This window comes from Thalia democratica, chromosome 1 (genome assembly GCF_965202585.1).
Source record: "Thalia democratica chromosome 1, ktThaDemo2.hap1.1, whole genome shotgun sequence".
In the NCBI taxonomy this organism is placed as follows: domain Eukaryota; kingdom Metazoa; phylum Chordata; class Thaliacea; order Salpida; family Salpidae; genus Thalia; species Thalia democratica.
Genome location: NC_139165.1, coordinates 69,916,657 through 69,936,417, shown reverse-complemented (window position 1 = coordinate 69,936,417; position 19,761 = coordinate 69,916,657). Strand labels below are relative to the sequence as shown.

Genomic DNA, 19,761 nt, shown 5'->3' with positions numbered 1-19,761 from the left:
AACACACAAGCCTAAAAGAAATGATGATACAAAACTTTACTGAGTTAAAAAAGTATAAGATACAATTAGCCAAACTTAACCTTATGCATGACATAAGCATAAGTGAAACAAATTCAACCTTGGACAAACATATAGAAGATTATGAATCAAGAAGACTCCTTATTGATGGCATAACAACTGAGTTGTCAGTTTTATTTACGATATTATACTTATAACAGAAAAGTGTTTTGACTTGCATGAGCAATAAATTTAAGTTTTTTTTACATTCCCGTCAAAAAACTTTTATTACTAGTTACTTGGTTTACATAAGATTTTAAAACACTTAAATATTTATAAAATATACTTATTTAAAAATAGATAATTGTTCTTTATCTCAGTGGTCTAGAATTTAAAACAAAAACTTAATAGTTACGTATTTTTCACATTTAGTATAGTAAAAGTTTAAACTAATTAACCTGTTATTTAGTCTAACAGTCTATAAATATATGTATCAAAATTGTTTTTAACGAGTATAAATAAGCTTACAATAGGTATGAAAAAGTAAAGGAATTAAAAGAAAAATCAGTTGAAATGACACTTTCGAAAAGCTTGGCTCAGAGTAAAATGAGTAAGCTAGACGAAAAACTAAATAATCTACAAGGTTTCGTTGACGTTGTCGATGACCGTTTAGACTCTTATCAGAAAAATAGCTCTTTGTTGATTAATAATTTGGAAGCCAGAATTACAGGTAAGTTTTTTGTTTTGTTTTTTTTTAAGCAATCAAGTTTGATTATTTGTTGTTTCTTTACTAATTTTTATGAACGGCTGAAATATCTTTAGATCAGCTTTATTTAAAAGAGATAAAAAAAGCAATAAAAATATAAATTATACTTTCAATTAAAACATTGTTAAATACTTAAAATAAATTTAAGTAAGTTTTTTTATAACTATATGAAAACTAGAAAACAAAAGCGCCAAAGGAAGTTTTAGTGACCTAGAAGATAAAATCTACAATTTGTCAATTAACGTTGACACACTTTCTAAAAAAAGTGAACAAAACTTCAATAACTCAATTCAACTACTCAAAGGTAAAACTTATACCTAAAAGGATTATACTTTAGATACTTTACATTAAACATATTAAGTTTTCTTTGATAGATGAACACAAAAAACTAAAAGAAATAATGATGCAAAACTTCACTGAGTTTGAAAAGTATAAGACACAATCAGCCAAGCTTAACTTTATGCATGAACTAAGCATAAGTGATATAAACTCAACTTTAGATAAACATATAAAAAGTTATGAATCCAGGAGACATCTCACTGATGCTATAACAACTGAGTTGTCAGTATTGTTTATATTATAATATAAAAAAATACGTTGGCTTATATTTGATTATGAGCAATAATATTAATCTTTTGACATGCACCTAAACTTTTATTACTAAATTTTTCGTTTTAATAATACTTTAAAACAGTTCGTATAAGATATAATATACTTTATAACAAATCATTATTTTTTTATTTAAATCGTCTTCAATCTGAAACAAAAATTTATAATATACTTCTTTATCACATCTAGTATAGAAAATATTTGAGTGATAAAATTTTTTCTTTTAAAAGAAATAAAAACCTGTGTCACGATTAATTTTAACGAGTATAAATGAGTTTATAATAGGTATGAAAAAGTAAAAAAAATAAAAGAAAAATCTGTTGAAATGGTACTTTCAAAAAACTTGATTCAGAGTACAATGAGTAATCTAGACAAAAGATTTAATGAACTTCAAGAATTCGTTTTACTTGTCGATGATGACTTAGACGCATATAAGAATAATAGCTCTCTATTAATTAATAATTTGGAAGCTATAATTTCGGGTTGGTTTTATATTTGTAGGTTTTTCGAGATCAATTAAGTTTGACATCCTGTAGTTTCTAAACTAGTTTGAATAAACAGCTGAAATATCTATAATTTTGCTTTATTTAAAAAAAGTTTTAAGAAACATTACAAATATATCTTTAAATAAAAAAACCGTTCCAATATTTAAAACTATTTAAGTAAGCTTTTTATATAATCATATGAAAACTAGAAAACAAAAGCGCCAAAGGAAGTTTTAGTGACCTAGAAGAAAAGATCCTCAATTTGTCTGATAAAGTTGTCACACTTTCAAAAGAAAGCGACAAAACCTTCTTAATATTTGAGCATGATAATAAGAAGAGACTTAACAGCTTCAAAAACTCAATGCAAGTACTTAAAGGTAGAAATCATCACTTGAAAATATTTATTTTATATGACTTACATTAAACATAATAAGTAAATTATCTTTGATAGACGAACAAACAAGCCTAAAAGAATTACTATTTCAAAGTTTTGATGAGCACGAAAAGTACAAGATACAATCAGACAAGCTTAATTTTATACATGAACTAAGCATTACTGAAATAAACTCAACTTTGGATAAACATATAGAAATGTTTGCTTCAAAGAACCTTCTCACTGATGCTATAACAACTGAGTTGTCAGTATTATTTATATTATAATATAAAAAAAAAAGCTTTGTTGACTTTAATTTAATCATGAGTAATAGTTTAAAGTTGTTTTTAGCACATTAGGCTTTTATTGCTAAATGTTAAGTTTTAGTATAATTTTTGAAAAATGCGCATAGAATTTACTTTATTGAAAACAAAAAAACATTATTTACTTAAATTGTCTAGAACCTAAAACAAAAACTTAGAAATTACAGTTTTTTCATTTAGTTTAATAAAACTTCGAATTAACTTATTCTAAGTATATGAATATTGTATTACGACTATTTTCAACGAGAATAAAACAAGTATATAACAGGCATGAAAAAGTAAAGGAATTAAAAGAAAAGTCAGTTGAAATGGAACTTTTTAGAAACTTAGTTCAGAATATAATAAAAAACATAACCGAAGATGAATTTAATCAACAATTTATAATTGATGTTATAGATAAAGAATTTTTCTCATATAAAAATTATAGCTCACTTTTACTTAACAATTTGGACACTAAAATTTTAGGTAAGTTTTATTTTTATAGTCTTTTTAAAATTAAACTTTAAAGGTAGCTGAGCAAAATTTTGTTTGATTTTTTTTTAAACTGAATGACATGTTTAGCACTATACAATCTGGATTATCATTTTTATATAGTAAATTTGTATAGTTAGTTAATTAAAACTATATTTATAACTTTATGAAAATTAACTTAACATTAAAAACAATTATATTAAGTTTACCTACAAAAAAGATGTAGACAAATGAAATATTTCTAAAAATTTAGTTTTGGATACACTGAAACTTTACTGTTTTTTTTTATTTAAACAAAGATTATTATGTTTAACCCTGTTATATTTTTTAGCTGTATAGACCCAATTTTAAAAAATTTATCGATATTTTTTTTTATCGTTATACTTTTGTGTTATTAATTATTATTTTTTTATTCCTGGTTAGTAATATAATATGACTTAGTTTTTAAAATGTGTTTCGTTATTTAACAGAAATCGAAAGTACTTTAAAAGCTATCGATGGAACTAATGAAGATTCATTAACAATAACAAAAGTGACAAAACAACTAACTAAATTAAAAAATGAGCTGGAATATTTTATCGATCAAACTTCAACATTACAAAGTAAGTACTTTTATCTTCAAAATTTCTATAGTATATATAACTTTATTTAAGACTTCAAACGACTTTCATGACATGATAGTCAGTTAGTAAGCAAATTAAAGACTTACGTATAGAGTAAAATTATATTTTAAATTAATTAAATGTGTTTTTTTTTTTAATAGAATCATTACGTCCGTTGAGCTGTCAAGATGTAAAGGATGCAAACAGCTTAGCAGAAACAAAGTTTTATCCCATATATAAAAGTTTGATAGATCCAAAAGGAGAGCGTGTGAAATGTAACATGAATGGTAAAAGAGGTTTGAAAAAAATATGTTAAATAAATTTTGAAACAAGTTTTAACCCATTAAGTAGTAAACTTAGTTAAAAATTAAATGTAATCCTAGTTCACCAAAAATTATCTTAAAAAGTGTTAAGAGACACATTTGATTTAATCCCTTAATAATTAAACAAAGTCATTCAACTGACCTTATAGATTTTTTGAATGTTTGTGAAATAGAAAAAAATGTATAGTTTGTTTTTTATAAAAACAGTCTAGTAAAGTAAAACAATAGCAGATCGAATTTTTTATCAACATCGTATTTTTTTTTTCTTATCAAGCTTTTTTTTTTTATAAAGTAGTTTACTTCTATCAAATATATTATATGCAGCTCTTAAATTTTCTATTTGTTTATTTTGTTTTATTCAAAAAGCTGTTTATCATTAACAGCATCGCGAGTACAAATAGTACGTAACTGTATGGAAGTGAAGGCACTAGATAGAACTCTACCGGACGATATTTACGATGTTTCAGATGCAAACCAAACTTCTATAATACAAGTGTTTTGTGAAGATGACTGGACTGTTAGTATAATACTCATAAAACTAATCATAAACTTTGTTATATTAGGTTTTTCTGAATAACAAACATAATATATAGTACAACTTTTATTAAGTAACAAAAAGCCGCTAGCTTTATAAACTTATTTCAACAAGAAAATGCTTTAAACATTTTTATAATCAAAATTATTTTGAATAGGAATAGTTCAATACATTTTAATTCAATACTTTAGTTTTGATTTAGTCAATAATTTGTATGTATAAAAATTTAAAGTTTTTTGCAGGATAGATACTATAAAGTTTTTTGAACTAATTTAACTTCTAATCTTAAGATAATCAATTATACTCTTATTGTAGTTAAAACTTTTAACAAAATTTGGTTTTGACGTTTGTAAACTTTTAATGTAAAGTAAATAACATTTTATTTAAAGTGTATTATTAAGTACAACTTGGCATTAAATCTACTAGATATTCAAAGTAAAGTTTAATTTGTAAAATCCACGTTGTACATTGTTATAATGTTCTATATTTAAAACACCTTTTTATTCTTAAAAAAAAATTTTAATTAATTTTTAAAATTGAATTTGCATTTCAAAACTTAGATTTTTAATCACAAAACAACCTTGAGCTTAGGTTTTCAAAAAGCTTTAATAACATTGTTCTTTTTTGTCCAACTTAAGCTGATAATATTTATACTTTAACTACTCTTACTTTTTACGTACATAAGTTACTATTACTGTACAAAATTTTGCACAAAAAACAATTGATATTATAAAAAATTTAAAAACAAATTGTATAAAAACTTATAAAAATAAAAGCTAAAATAAAACAGATATTTTTTTTAAAACCTTTAGTTCAACAAACTTTTCAGTACTTTCACCGTCGCTTTGATGGCAGTTTGAACTTCAGAAGATTTTTCAATGATTATAAAAATGGATTTGGTGACAAAAAAGGCGAACACTGGCTAGGTTTTTGATATAAAAAAAAACCTATGAATATTTTTCTGTTAAACTTCTCTTATAAATGACAAACTGTTTTGTTAACTTTTTTATGAATTAGTCTTGTAAATATACTTTGAAAATTAAAAGAAATTACTCTATAGAACATGGTAAAAAAACATATTTCTTTGTAAAATGGTACACAATTTATATTGTACTTATTTTAAAGGACTAGAACCATTACATCAGCTCACAAAATCTGGAAGATTTTTGCTTAGGGTAGATATGAAAGATTACTATAGTAATGAATTTTATGCAGAATACGAGTAAGCAATAGTTTATAAAATCTACGTAACTTTCTGTATACATCAAAGAACTACAGTATGTTCTATACTTGCTTAGAAAAAATAACAATAGTTTAAAAAAGAAAAATATTTTGAAGTTAAGTTATTTTTTAAGTGACTTCTACATCGGTGAAGGACCTGGCTATAGACTTCATTTAGGAAGAAGACTTAGTGGAAACATTGGTTTGTTTTGACATTACATTTCTATCAAAAGTATTAGAAATAACTTAGTTAAAGTTTGTTTGGTTTTATTTTTCTATTTCTGCTAATAAAATAATTTACAATTGTCGCTCAATCGTATGTTCTTACTTTAACCACCTTTGTTTAGCTAAAGAAAGTTGATATTTGATAAATCGTAAATTTTAATAAAACTTCATTAATTAGTAGTGATTAAAAACAGCTGTTGTATTACTTATTTAACAAAACTACTATGCATTTAAACAAACTCATAAACTAAAAAAACTTGTTACCACATAATTTTGATTTACAAAATTTATGTACACTTCTACCTTAAATAGTTTAATAGTTTTATACAGAACCTTATATAAAGTAAAATTTCGATAATTTACTTAAATATATAGATTTCTGTATAAACATAAGTTTAAAAAAAACAATGACATAACCGTCATTGAAAAGATTACTATCAAAGAAAATAACGAATAAAATAAGTTATCTTATTGAATAGTCTTCAAAACTTAAGAAAATATTTGTTTAAATCAGTGGTATTCACAGTGAGCTTAGTAGTGTGCATAGAAATAATTTTACAGTTAACATAAAATCAAATACTGTTAAACAAAATAATATTTTTTGTATTTCTGTATTATAAAAAACTATTATAACATAAATTAACAATTCTTAACACGTTATTTAATGTTAGTCCTAGACAAGACATTAAACTGTATCCGTGGTGTATGACTCTATAACCGAAAGGTTTTTTCATATACCAGATCGTTGGAATTTTTTGGCGCTTATTTTTTTGTCGTTCATTTAATTCAAAACTCAAAACTTGTACATTTGCACTTTCAAAACGTAAAAGTAGTGTTTTTGTACAACTTTTTTTAAACCAAATATGAACAAAGTTTACAGCGCACAACTCTTGAAAAGGTCGAAGACTACTGGCATAAACTTAGATACAATTTTTAGTAAAATAAAAACACAAAACAAATTAGAACAACATTAACAGCTGACCTCTTGTCTTCTGACCACGCGGGTGCCGACTTTTCCACTTTGGACAGGGATCAGGACTCTAATCTTTCGTACGACTGCGCGTCTCACTACAACGGAGCTTTCTGGTTGAAAAGTTGCGGCAAGGTAAACCCAAACTCCTACACATGGGGTAATGATATGAGCAACAGCCATATGCATTGGGGTCAAAAGTACAGGAAGAATTACAACATGCAAGCCATGTCTTTTAAATTTATACCTATTTCTGACTAAATGTAAAAATTTTAACCAAACTGCTTAACTTATTTTCATCTTAGAAAATTCTTAATTTTTATAAAATAGTACTTCATTACATAGTGAAATTTAGTGTAATGTAGATTGCAAAGTGGTTTTACTAAAAAAGGTGATATAAAAATCAATATTGTTTCTTTAAATACTCCTAAATCTTTAGTCAAAAACATTTCTTAAGTTTTTATTTATTTAAGTGAACTATGTACAATATTTGAAAAAATCAGCATAACTTAGTATTACAAACATGTATAATATCACAACAATAAGTATTACAACATTAAAACTCTCTTTGGTTCGAATTTATGCAAGTTTAAGATGTTTTTTTTATTTACCTAAACATAATTCATTAACTTTTTTTCATATCACATTTACAAAGTACCAAACAGATAGTGTTTTTTGCGAGTTAATCGAGCTTTTACTGTTAAAGTTCTGAATAAATTTCATTAACATCTCATTTTCAATTTGTGTTCATAATAGATAAGTGTTTTTAATGAATAAGTTGCAATTTATTTCATCTTTTTTTCATGTTGAGAAAAGTTTGCTAGCATTTTTTAACAGTTTTGCACTTTCATTGCTGTTTTAATATATTGTAATATGTAACATTATAAGTGCCATCTGTACGCATCTTTTACAAAATATGTTTAACAATTATCATGAAATTATACTTTCACCTATCTATTTTGTTTTTCTATTTTGGAGAGTTAGAGAAAAATTTATAAATTTTTAACACAGTAGTTTCTACAAAAAGTAGTTAAGTGATTTTTTATCACTACATATGTATATAACTTATGTTATTACAAGGTTGTTTTACAGCTAAACCGTTAAATCTATAAACCAAAGTTTATTTCTAAACAAACAACTTAGAACAATAAATTTTTTGTTTTAAAATTTAACAGTGTTTTCAACATGTTGATTATGTAATCTCATTTTTTAAACATAAGCAATTATGGTTGAACCTTTGTATTTCAAATTTTTTTAAGCTTAACACAAATTTTTAAATGTTCATAAAACAAGCCGTTATCTATGTTACAATAGCGCTAAAATATAAAAGTAAAAACTAGTATAAATCATCTGTATAAACACCAAAAATGATTTATTTGTAGTTTAAAAAGCAGCAAATACTTAAGGAATTGTCTAACAGATAAAATTTATGCTTCATAATTATTATTTGTTTAAATCATTTTAAGATATATACTATATTGAAACTTCGTACTTAGTCGTGTAAAATTAGAACCACAAATTACCTTGAATAAGGTATTTCTAAAGTTTTAATGGGCAGTTTAACATACTTTTTTATTGTGTAGCATTTAAAGGACATTTCAAATTAGTAGGAGTGATCATCGAAAATCTACATTGTTTATACAATGACATTAATATTTTAAAATGTAATCTAAACTAGGTTTTTATTTTACCACATTTAGTTTTTGATTAAAATTAATGATATAATTTGTTCTAATAACAAAAATTCTCAAAGAGATAATAATAAGTAGTAATAAGTACGTTTTGCGTAAAAAGTACTACTTAACAGGGGCGCCGCGTGGGGTGGCACATTGGAGCTGTTGTTTCACCTAGTCGAAAAAAAAGAAGAAAAAACAGATTTTCAATTAATTTCATATTTATTGCTTCTAGTCATTGAGCTTACTGATAAATTTGTTTTATTTTCAAGTTGTACTTCGATCTTCAAACATTCGGTCAATTAGGGCTGCAAGCTCAATTTGTATCAGCTGCATTTTAAACATATACATACTTTCCGTACAAAAAGTTGTTGATAAGCTTAATTTTGGAGCTGTACTGAACTGCAGCACTATGTGAATTGAAAAATTGTTTTTGAACATAATACATTGAAAATTGTACTAAATGTAAACAGACTGAATATACTAAATTTAAAGTTTACTATCTGAGTTGAATGTTGCAAGATCCCGGTGATCAACACATATACAAAATAAAATTATCCAAGCCAAAAGTTATAACAAGTTCTGAAAAGGCATGATTGTTAAAAATTACAAATCTTAGTAGTTTTGTGTAAATTAAATTGACAGTTCTTTTAGTTAGTGTTTATAAAAAAACTAACCATTTTTTTCACATATCATTATTTTTTACTTAAGTGTAACTTAAATTTAAGTTTTTGGAGGTATAAGGATACCTATCTTATTTATATATAACAATTTGATTTTTTTGTACAGATTAATTACATTTTTTGATAATTTTTACTTATATAAGCAATATGTAGCTAACAAGTTATATGCAAGTTTTAAATGTATTTGTCCTATGTTGATAACACAAAATGTGTAAAATAACACTTCAAAAATGAAAAATACAAATAATTTTGGCATTCACCTGTTTTAGTAGGATAAATCTTATGTAAAAAATTAAGACTAAAATGAGATCTACAACCTTTTATTAATTAAAGTGGGGTGGTAAAAAACGTTTTTTAAAGTTATTTTATAAATCTTTAGGTAGCCTACTAATTCACTTTACTGACTTTTTAAATTCAAATTAATCGTTTAGATAAGGCCAGTCAAAGTAAGAGCCTCTTATTGGAGGGGAAAACAAAACAATAAATCTAAAATTTTATAAAGCCTATCCTTTTATATATTACTTAAGCTAGTAACTTGAAAACTTCAGAAAGTGTTCCTAGCTTGATTTAAAACAAAATTTCTTAATAAGTTTGAAAATATTAAAAATATATATAAATTACAAAAGCTATGAAAAGACTTTGTTTTAGCTACAATAAATACGCTTAAATTAAAAAGTCTGTTCCTAAAAAATCTTAAAAATTTTATATATTTTGGTGAAAAACTGTGTAAACTATTGCTATAAATGAAGAAAAAGATAGGATTTTGATGAAACAGTCTTTTTTGCTATTAAACAATTTCTTAAAGAACATTTCGTTGCCTTGGTTATATTTTAAATGTGTTTTTAATTCTGATCAAAATGAAAAAAATATTATTTTTAAACAACTTTAGTACTACTTCATGATTCTTGTATGGGTTGACATGAAATTTAAATTGATATTAAGGCATTAGTATATTAAGTTTTACAGCTTGATCTTACTTGGTAGACTTTATTTAAACTATAAGTTGTTTTTAATTGTATTTCGGAATTTAATTATGACATATAGCTGGTTAAAGTTAAAGAGCACCGAAATTTCATTATGTGAGGTAAGTACAAAATTATTAACAAAAAAAAGCTTATAATTTATTTCCAAATCCATTTTTTAAGCAAATTTAGAAAAACTTACTTACACAACAAAATAAAAAATACTTAAAAATTAAAAAAGATAGTTGAAAATAAATAAGATGATAGATAGTTTTTATACTTCAATTTTTATCAACCTGTTTTTCAACTCAAAAGTTTCATGCTTTTTTTTTTATGAAAAACTTGTATATGCAAAGATTGTTAAACTGTTTTGGTTGTTATTTTATAGTGTTTTGCTTTAACTTTTTTTACAATTTGCTTTTTATGTCTTTAAAAAACAAGCTACCATCTGCTTTTTAATGATTTTTTTAATAATTAAGTTTACACTCTCCTTATGGTATTATATATATTTTTTTAAATTATTTAATTAAAAATACCTTTGTATCGAATTCTAATTCTTACTTAACTTTGATTTTTATTTATTATCAGAATAGTTATATTTTTTTAATAAACATTTTAGTTATTATATATTTATGCTTATAGGTTATTTTACAATTTTTAGTTTTGTTAGTTTGCAAATAGTTTACATAGGTTTTGCTTTATTTGTTCATTTTATATATTTAGACCAATTCTGACTTAACTTCATTTTTTTGTTTGTAGTAAAGGTTAGTTGTTTCTAATAAATATTTCTTAATATTAGATATAAATTTTTGTAGGTTATTTTACAATTTTTAGTTACTTTAATATGCAAACAAGGAACTTTTATATTAGTTTTTCTTTATCTGTAAATTATCTTCATTGAAAGCTACTTGCTAAGTATGACTTAACTTTTCTTTTTAGTTTTTTTAAGTTTTTGAAAATATTTAGATATCTTATATAAAATTTACATTTTTCATATAAATATTTTTCTTTTCAAGATGTTAATACATATAGGTTGTTTAAAAACTTATAAATTTAGTCTGAATAAACTTAACCTTTTCTTTTGTTATTTATATAAAATAATTTAGATGCTTAAGATAAGTATCTTTTCTAATTAGATTTTAATAACCTCGTTATTTTTGTATAAATTACTTGCACAGGGTTTTTTTATTTTATTTAATATTACTAGTTAGTAAAGTGTTAATTTTAAGTTAGTAAATTTTTAATCGTGCAAATACAGTAATTTTCATGGATTTTAAATCTTAAAAAAAGTAGCTATAGTTGTTGAGAAAGAATGATGGTTTAAAAAGGTTTGAGATATGTTTTTTTTTTGTATATTTCTTTTTAATATTTGATTTAAGACTTATTTTTAAAAAAATTGTCACATCTTTTTTTTAATATCAGCCTATTTCTTTAAATTTATTTTATGATTTTTATCGAAGTTTTTCAAACTAGGGGATTTTTAGTTTGACAATGTCAATCTGCAGCACCCCCACGCGAAAACAAAAAGACCACGCGACGCAACTGCTACTTAATCTTGATAATTAGTTATAAGAGAAGCGTTTAAAAACTTCTTTGAAATACAACTAACATAAACGGATTTTTAGCGTTAAATTAAAAAATTGCAGTAACATTTTGTATTAAAAATGTTGTAGCTGACGTTAGGTAAAACTATCAAGTGTAACAATGTTTGAATGTTTTTTAGTGCAGCTTCCCTAGACAAGACGTTAAACTGTATTCAAATTGCGTACGACTCGATAACCGAAAATTTTTTCGCCTTGGACTAATAAATATTTTGAGCGTTTTTTTTTTTTTTGTTAAATATACCCGTGTTAAAATAACGGAAAACCTGAAACTGACCAATACACTTTCAAAGGAAAATAATAAAGGTTGTCCAACAAAATTATTGTAAACTAAAACTTAAGAAGTAGTTTGTGTATTCATTAACTTAACTGAAATCTGAACTATTTTTTTTATCAAAACTAACATTGTCTCAAGTAAATTTAACTACAGTCAAATTGAAAAGTTTTTTACTACAGTAAACTTTAAGCTCACTGTTATCATTAGTTTTAACTTGAATCTAGAAAAAAACTTATGTTTTGAAAAATAAAAATACAACTAACTGTTCTAAAGTTTTAAAAGATTTTGTGTAAATAAACTTTTTGTTAAAACATTGAAAAATATTAACAATTAGCTTTAGATAAATTAGGTTTACTAAATATTTATTTGAATTAAGTTTAATTTATGATTACTCAATTCCTACATTTGAATTTTAATAACATCTTTCTAAGAATATATTTATTGTTTTTGATAAAAACGAAGTGCTCTTCTTCTTCAGAAACTTGAGTCAAAAATTAAACAAAAATTTACTTAAATGTTTCGTGCTCTTTAATTATCTAAATTAAGCAAAGTATTTCTGGTTAAAAAAACTTGTAAAACATTTTTTATAATTCAAAGTTTTTTTACGTATATTTATTACCATGTTAAAGAAAGAATTTAAATTAATATTTTAACCGATACTTCTTTTTAAGTATTGTTTTTTTATCTGATTAAAAACTAAAACCAAAATTTTTTAAATAATGTTATTATTTTTTAAAGTATTGAAAAATTTGATAATAGCGACCATTTGAATTCTATGTATATTCAAATTAAGTTACAAAAAACAGCCTTGATCTAAGAAATAACTTGTTAATTTTGAACTATGAAAAACTTTTTCATAGTTAAATAAAAATTTTTTTATTGCCTTAAAAAAAATTATTTGATTGAAATTTGTTTTATCATTATAGTTAAAAATCAGCAATATCTAACAAAAGTATTCTCTTGTAGAGTTAAAATGATTCATTTGGAAAATTTTAGTTCTAAAGTAAAATTTCTGAATAATTTTTCTACAGCCTTAAAAAACTTTGAAGAAACTCATTTCAACACTGTAAATACTCTAAACTAAAAAATTTATTACAATACTTAATTTTATATAAATTTTTATAGGTTGAAATTTTTTAGTTTATATTTTGAACTTGAGTTAATTTAGCTTCTAATGTATATTACAATTATAGCACTCTTTTTAGTACACGTTGAACAAGTTTTCCTTATAACTTAAAGTTTGCTCTAACAAGCATTTTGATACTGTTACATAAGTAAAAATCTAAAAATATAGATCACTTATACAACTGATCTATATTCATCATGTTACGATCTCGTTAACTTGAATTTTAAATTCAATATCTTATTTTTCAGTTTTTAGTCTGATAAAAAAATGACCGATGCTGTTGACGGCTACGATAGTGAAACCGAATCCGAAGTGTTTCAGTGCCTTGAGCCTTGCCCGAAAGAGTCTTACTGCCCCACGTGTCAAAGCCCAATTCCATCTCCTCTCTACACCATTTGCAAGTACGAAGATTTATTAAAAGAAATGGAAAAGGTCATTTGTGACGTCCAGGAAATGACAGTGGGTTACAGCAAGACTGAGCTGAGAATTCTGCTCAACATGTGCAATTGGGACGAGTATGCGTTGATAGAAAAACTGACTAGTGACGATGCCACTGTAAAGAAGCTGCACGATAAAGCACAATTGCCATTTAGGAAAACAAAGACGCTAAAAAAGTTTAGAAAACTTCAAAAGTATGAATGTGATATCTGCATATCGGATTATGACAGCTCCGAGATGTTTCATTTAGACTGCGGTCATCTTTTCTGCAAAGAATGTGTTGCTGAAACAGTCAAGCAAAAAATTTACGACCGTCAGCAACTAATATTTTGCCCTTCAGACCAATGTGACTGCTTGATACCAGACCACTATGTGCTGGACTTGATGACTGAGAAGAAACAGAAAACCAATTTTCAGAAGATGATAACTGATTCTTACGTTCAAAAAAAATCAACTCTCGGCTGGTGTCCGGGAAAGGACTGCAGCAACGTTTTCAAAATCAAAGAACATTTATTTACGGCTGTCGACGTCTACTGCTCCAAAGGCCACAGCAACATGTGCTTCAAATGCCGAAAGGATCCTCATGAGCCGCTGGACTGCCGCATGGCAAAGGTCTGGCTCGGCAAGCAGCTCAAGAGTAGTCTTACGGAGATGTGGATCCAAGCGTTCACAAAGAACTGCCCGAACTGCAGCGTTGCGATCAACAAGAATGGAGGCTGCAACCACATGAGCTGCAACCAGTGCAAGCACAACTTCTGCTGGATCTGCATGAAGGACTGGTACCATCACGACACTTCTCGCGGCTGCAACACTTACAGGGACCAGCACGAAAAGTGGGACGACAGCAAAAAGTCGCTGGAGAGGTACATGTTCTACTCCGACAGGTACAACCAACAAAAGCAGAGCTTGATATTGGAGCAAGACATTAAGTTTGATGAAACTGAGAGCCCCAACGCTGAATCAAAAACAAACCAGAAATATGTGAAGGAAAAAAGTTTTAACAATGCGGTAATGGTGTTGAAAGAATGCAGAATGACGCTCATGAACACTTACGCGTTCGCCTATTTTCTTAAGGAAAACAACCAGTCGATCATTTTTGAAAACAACCAGTCTGACCTACAAAAGAAAGTGGAAGAATTGAGCGGGTTGTTGGAGCGGAACGTGCACAAGAGTAAAGACCACACCCAGGTGTCTGTATTTCACGATATAGTTCAGTACTGCAAGGAAAGAAAAAACAAGTTGGTGGAACATGTAAATGATAGCAAGGCGAATGATTATTGGAATTATCAAAACATTTGATTGATTAGTGACTACTATTGTAATGTTTTATTTTTTTTTTGTATTGATCTTGGAGTCCCTATGTTCTTTTCCTTAGTTTAGTTCTTCACTTTTTTACTATTTGGTTTGTTTGTAAGGTTTGATTACTGTTTTTCGCTGAGTTTCTAATACACCAGTAAAATATGAAGATGTTTTTTTATGAGTTAAGTCCTTATTATAGATATTTAAGTTTGTATTTTAATGTTATAGACCAGTTTTGAAAAACAACTTCTGCTAATACAAAATAAATATTGCCGAGCAACTACATCATACAATTTTTAAATAAACGAAACTTAGAATTAACTTACTAAATTTATAAGTTTGTTCTACTACGTTTACACAACACACTAATGTAAAAAATCATAACAACCTCATTTTACACACATCTAAAAGTTGTTTAATAAATTTTAATTAGCGGATTGTTTGCCAAAATTAATAGCTAGCAATAAGAAAACAAAATTGAAAGCTTTTTCTACGAACCTTTACTAAAAACTAATACGTGTAGCAGTAAAATAAATGTTTAATTTAGGCTACTATAAGTAGAAACTAGCTTTATTTATCAACTATTCGTATATAACTTTGTTAAGCTTTACTCAGTTAAGTTCAATATTCTTTTTTTTTTTTTGAAAGATAAATATAAACTTGATTTCACATTAAACACAATGGGAACGGGTCAGAGAGTACATGTGTCATTTTAGCACGGGGTGACACTTGAGCACGGAGTCACTTTAGCATGGTCTGATACTCTATTTTTTACGCTTACATGTTATTTTACAGTCATGTTTAAAAATCTTAAACTATGAAACATTTAGACCAAAAGTTTACAGGCTTAAGATATGTTTCAAGTTAAAACTTTCACTAAAACTTCGTGTTTAATATTATATAATACTACTAGTTAAAAGATTTTAACGAAGGTAAACCTAGAAATATATACAAGCAGATTTTTTGCAACATTTTTAATAAGCTTAAATTATTTTTATTCACCTTAGATTTAAAGCGTAAATTCTAAATAAAAGGTGTAAAATAAAAATATTAACAAACACTGATAAATAAATTGCCTTTGTTTTTTTAAAGCTCCGATAACTTGATGGATTTTTAAAAATTTACTTGATATTTTTTAAATACATATAGGTTTTTATATTGCAATACAAAAAGATGTTTAGTTCCTCTTATTTTTACTTCTACGTGTGTCGCAACTTTTTAATACGTATGTATGTGTTATATGATTTATATATAGACAAGTAAATAAACTTAATTCACAATTTTTTCTATCTATATCTTGTTTCGAAATTTAATGAAAACGATAACTTACTGGCATTCCGCGGGATACAGTACAGTTTTGGTACAGATTATATACAGTTTTGTAAGTTTTGTTTATGTTCGTTCTTCTAATAAAGTTTAAACTAGTGTTTTCGATGAATAAAGAATTTTTTCCAACCTTGTCAGCCAAGCAAAATGTTTAAATAAATTGTAAGTAAAATATTAGTCTTTTATTATGTGAATTAAAATTGTATTAAGTCCCTATTCGAGGACGGTTCATCTTTGGAAGCTTTGGTTTTGAAGAATTTGCATTAATGTGTACATTGTTGTGAATGATAAGCAAAGAGGCAACTACAGAAGCATCGACGTCTGGTGTTTCATATGTGCAACTCTCAAGAGGGCATTTAATCACAGGCATTGTTGATTCGATTCAGCTTGTAATACAAAACATAACTAAAACTAGGTAAAAACTTCTACAACTTATTTACAGTTTAGATATTTTTTTAAGTTTTTTATTCATAAGTCTGTTTTATAGATGTTTTTTTTTTACTAAGTATTATATTTTAGAGAGCATAAAAACAGTTAAAATTACATAGTAATAAGAAATTAAGTTTATTTTATTTTGGTTTTGACACGTTAAGATTTTTTAGAAGTTTTCTGTGCTTTTTAAATAAATTCCTATGCACACCAATGTACAAAGATGCATATATTTTAAACCAATTTTTATTAAATAACTAAGTTAGATTAAGTTTAGTATATGCATAACTTTCCAAGATAGTTGTTTCTACATGTAATATCTAATTGTGTACAACCACTTTATTAAAAATATATAAGACATAAATTAAAATAGTTTTTGTCTGGTGTATTTTTTCATTTTACAAACAATTTTTTTGCAAATTAAGTTATCTTTTATGCAAACTGTTGCATACTGATATACACAGTTGCTGTTTTTTGGAAATAGCTATTTAATACAAGCTAGGTTTGGGTATGGTAAATTTATTAAGTTCGTACGTTTTTAATCAAAATAGTTCAAATTCAAGCAATTAAACAAATAAACGTTGCAAAACATTCAGACTATGACTATTTGAAGACGTCAAATTTCAGGCCAATTTATTATTTTTTAAGTTTTTGATTGTATTACCTTTTGTATACTAAAATCAAGCTAGTTTTTTGTCATTCAAGCTGGTTGTTTTGCTTTAAATAGTGGCAAATTAAACTAATGATGTATGTTTTGTTCGATATACAGAGTTCGTTTTCAATATAATATATGTTAAATTTTAAATCTTGCAGCTGATTTAGTTTAAAACATTATTTAAATAATTGTATACACGTAGGTGTGAACAATCAGTGTTGTTAAAAAACTTGAAATCCGGAAAATTTTTGAATTTTAAAATTTATGCTTTAAAAATACTAGAAAAACCTTGAATTTGAGAATTAAAAAAAAAACCTTAAATTTCAAACGTTTTATACATGTAAAGTAGTGAATTTTCGTTTTGAAACATAAAATCTACCATACAAATATCTTTTTATTAGGAAACACATTTAAAGTAGCTTAACAGTATTTTTAAATATTGTTATGCAATTTAATTTTATTTTATATTGATAATAGAAGCAAAAAATTAAAATTTAAAAAACTTTATATTGCTGCATCGCACTTTTGCTTTTAAAATGTCTTTGCCTATTGCTGTGCTTTGCATTGAACTAAACCTAGAAAATTTTCTAAAATGTCAAAGTTAATAAAAACATCTCTAGTAGAACGTAGGTATTCTAGTAGAATCTAGAATTAAATGAACAATTTTTGTTGTATCAGTACTCTCATCTTAAAAAAATTATTAAAGTCCTAATTTGATTAATGCGGCTTATAATCTTAAGACATTTCCTAAACACGACTTCTTGTTGTTATTGAAGATATAAACAAAAATATTATGCTACCGCCAACACAAATTCATTAAAAAAAAATTAAATTCTAAAGAATAACTTATTTTTAGTAGTTAATTTTTCTACTTTATAATTTGCCTTGAAAATTTTACTGTACAGTCTGTAGTTACAGAAAATGATCATGTGCTTTGTTGGAACTGACTTAAGCAATTTTATTTTTTTTGTTTCTCCAAAAACTCCTAACTAACGTTTTTTAATTCTTGTAGCTTGTCTTATATTTGACATTTACTCTTTTTAAATACAATATTTTTATTGCAGATAAAGATTGCTATAATGCTTAATAAGTTTTTTCTACATCATTAATGGCTTAATGAAAAATTTTTTTTTGTTAGAAATATTTAAGTAACTTAATTGTCCATTCAAGTTGACTTATTATGATTTTTTTGCTTTATTTTTAACTTACTGTTAATAAACTTTATTATTTCTTTATTTTTTGAACTTTATTTTAAACAGCGTTGCCAAACACACAGGCTAGATTAAAATTTGAAAAACTCAGACTATTTTATACCTATTAAAGATATTTTTTAACAACTAAAAAGTGTGTTAAGCATCTGTTTCAAACAAGTAATAAAACACTTTGAACAAATCTTCGAAATCTCAGAATATTTTTATGTGTAGTGTAGCTCACTAATTTTTTTTATTGTCTTTTTAAATACTGTGCTATTTTTTAATGATGATATTTTAGTTAGGTAATTAACCTTGATTGACAGCAATTTTTTAACTTTTTTAACTTTAATAAATTTAAGCTGGTTTGATATAACTCAGAAATTGTTTGCTTTTAAAGTGGCAGATGAAAAAAACTAATTAATTACTAATAATGTATTTTATTTAAGTATTTAACCATTAATTATGTTAAAGAATTTGTTTAAGATTTTCTATAACACAAATAGGTATTAGTTTTATTTAATTAACTAATTACTGATTTTTTTTTAAATGAAAACGAAAAATTTTAGACGCAAAAAGTTGTTTTTAAATGTAAATATTTTTAAAATATGAAAAAGTGGTTCATAGTATAAAAAATGTATAAAAGTGTCCCAAAAAAGTTTTCAAACTCGCTCGGTTATTGTTATTATAGATAGTTAGGTTGTAAGTAAAATAAAAAAACCATTAAGTTTAGCTTATTAAGTGTTTAAGAAAGTTAGTATTTTACTAAAACTTAAGTATGTTAGTCAATGTAAATTTATTCTAATAAATATTTGTAATTTAAATTTAAACTATGTGAAGCTAAAAGTCATTTATAAATATTTAAAGTAATTAAAAGTAAACATTTTCTGTTGAGTGACTAAAACTAAAACCAAAATAATATCAAAATATCACTAAAACTAAAACTGCGGCCCGCGAAGATTTTTGGAACTTGAATTTTGACCCGCAAGCACCAACTGCCTGCCGACCCCTGACATAGGTAAAACAGTTATAACAAACACAGATAGCTATAAATATTTGGGAATAATTTCAGACAGAAATTTAAAATGGAAAGAACACATAGAAGCAATAAAAACAAAATTGCAAAAATATTGGGTGTATTATATAAAACCAGACCTTTCTTAAATGAAAAAGCATTATATTTAATCTTTAATTCTTTGTTT

The 19,761-nt window shown here is 25.6% G+C and overlaps 2 protein-coding genes across 2 annotated transcripts; both read left to right on the top strand.

The window, feature by feature from the left end:
• The first annotated feature begins 2,429 nt into the window (after window positions 1–2,429).
• LOC145848078 (fibroleukin-like) lies at window positions 2,430–7,179 on the top strand. Its single transcript, XM_082953821.1, has 9 exons — window positions 2,430–2,495; window positions 2,822–3,018; window positions 3,495–3,626; window positions 3,788–3,922; window positions 4,333–4,466; window positions 5,314–5,410; window positions 5,610–5,706; window positions 5,840–5,907; window positions 6,908–7,179. Exons 1-9 carry the CDS (start codon window positions 2,449–2,451, stop codon window positions 7,159–7,161), a joined length of 1,161 nt encoding a protein of 386 aa, XP_082809947.1. The 5' UTR covers window positions 2,430–2,448; the 3' UTR covers window positions 7,162–7,179.
• A 6,310-nt stretch (window positions 7,180–13,489) lies between these two features.
• Window positions 13,490–14,959, top strand: LOC145838509 (E3 ubiquitin-protein ligase ARIH1-like). The gene has a single exon (XM_082946121.1). The coding sequence runs from the start codon at window positions 13,490–13,492 to the stop codon at window positions 14,957–14,959; it is 1,470 nt and encodes a 489-aa protein (XP_082802247.1).
• The last annotated feature ends 4,802 nt before the right edge of the window (window positions 14,960–19,761 follow it).

Coding starts and splice junctions, on each gene's coding strand:
- LOC145848078 (XM_082953821.1), top strand. CDS start 2,449: ATGTTTGCTTCAAAGAACCTTCTCACTGATGCTATAACAACTGAGTT. Junction 5,411..5,609: donor AAAAGGCGAACACTGGCTAG/GTTTTTGATATA, acceptor CTTATTTTAAAG/GACTAGAACCATTACATCAG. Junction 5,908..6,907: donor AAGACTTAGTGGAAACATTG/GTTTGTTTTGAC, acceptor CAACATTAACAG/CTGACCTCTTGTCTTCTGAC.
- LOC145838509 (XM_082946121.1), top strand. CDS start 13,490: ATGACCGATGCTGTTGACGGCTACGATAGTGAAACCGAATCCGAAGTG.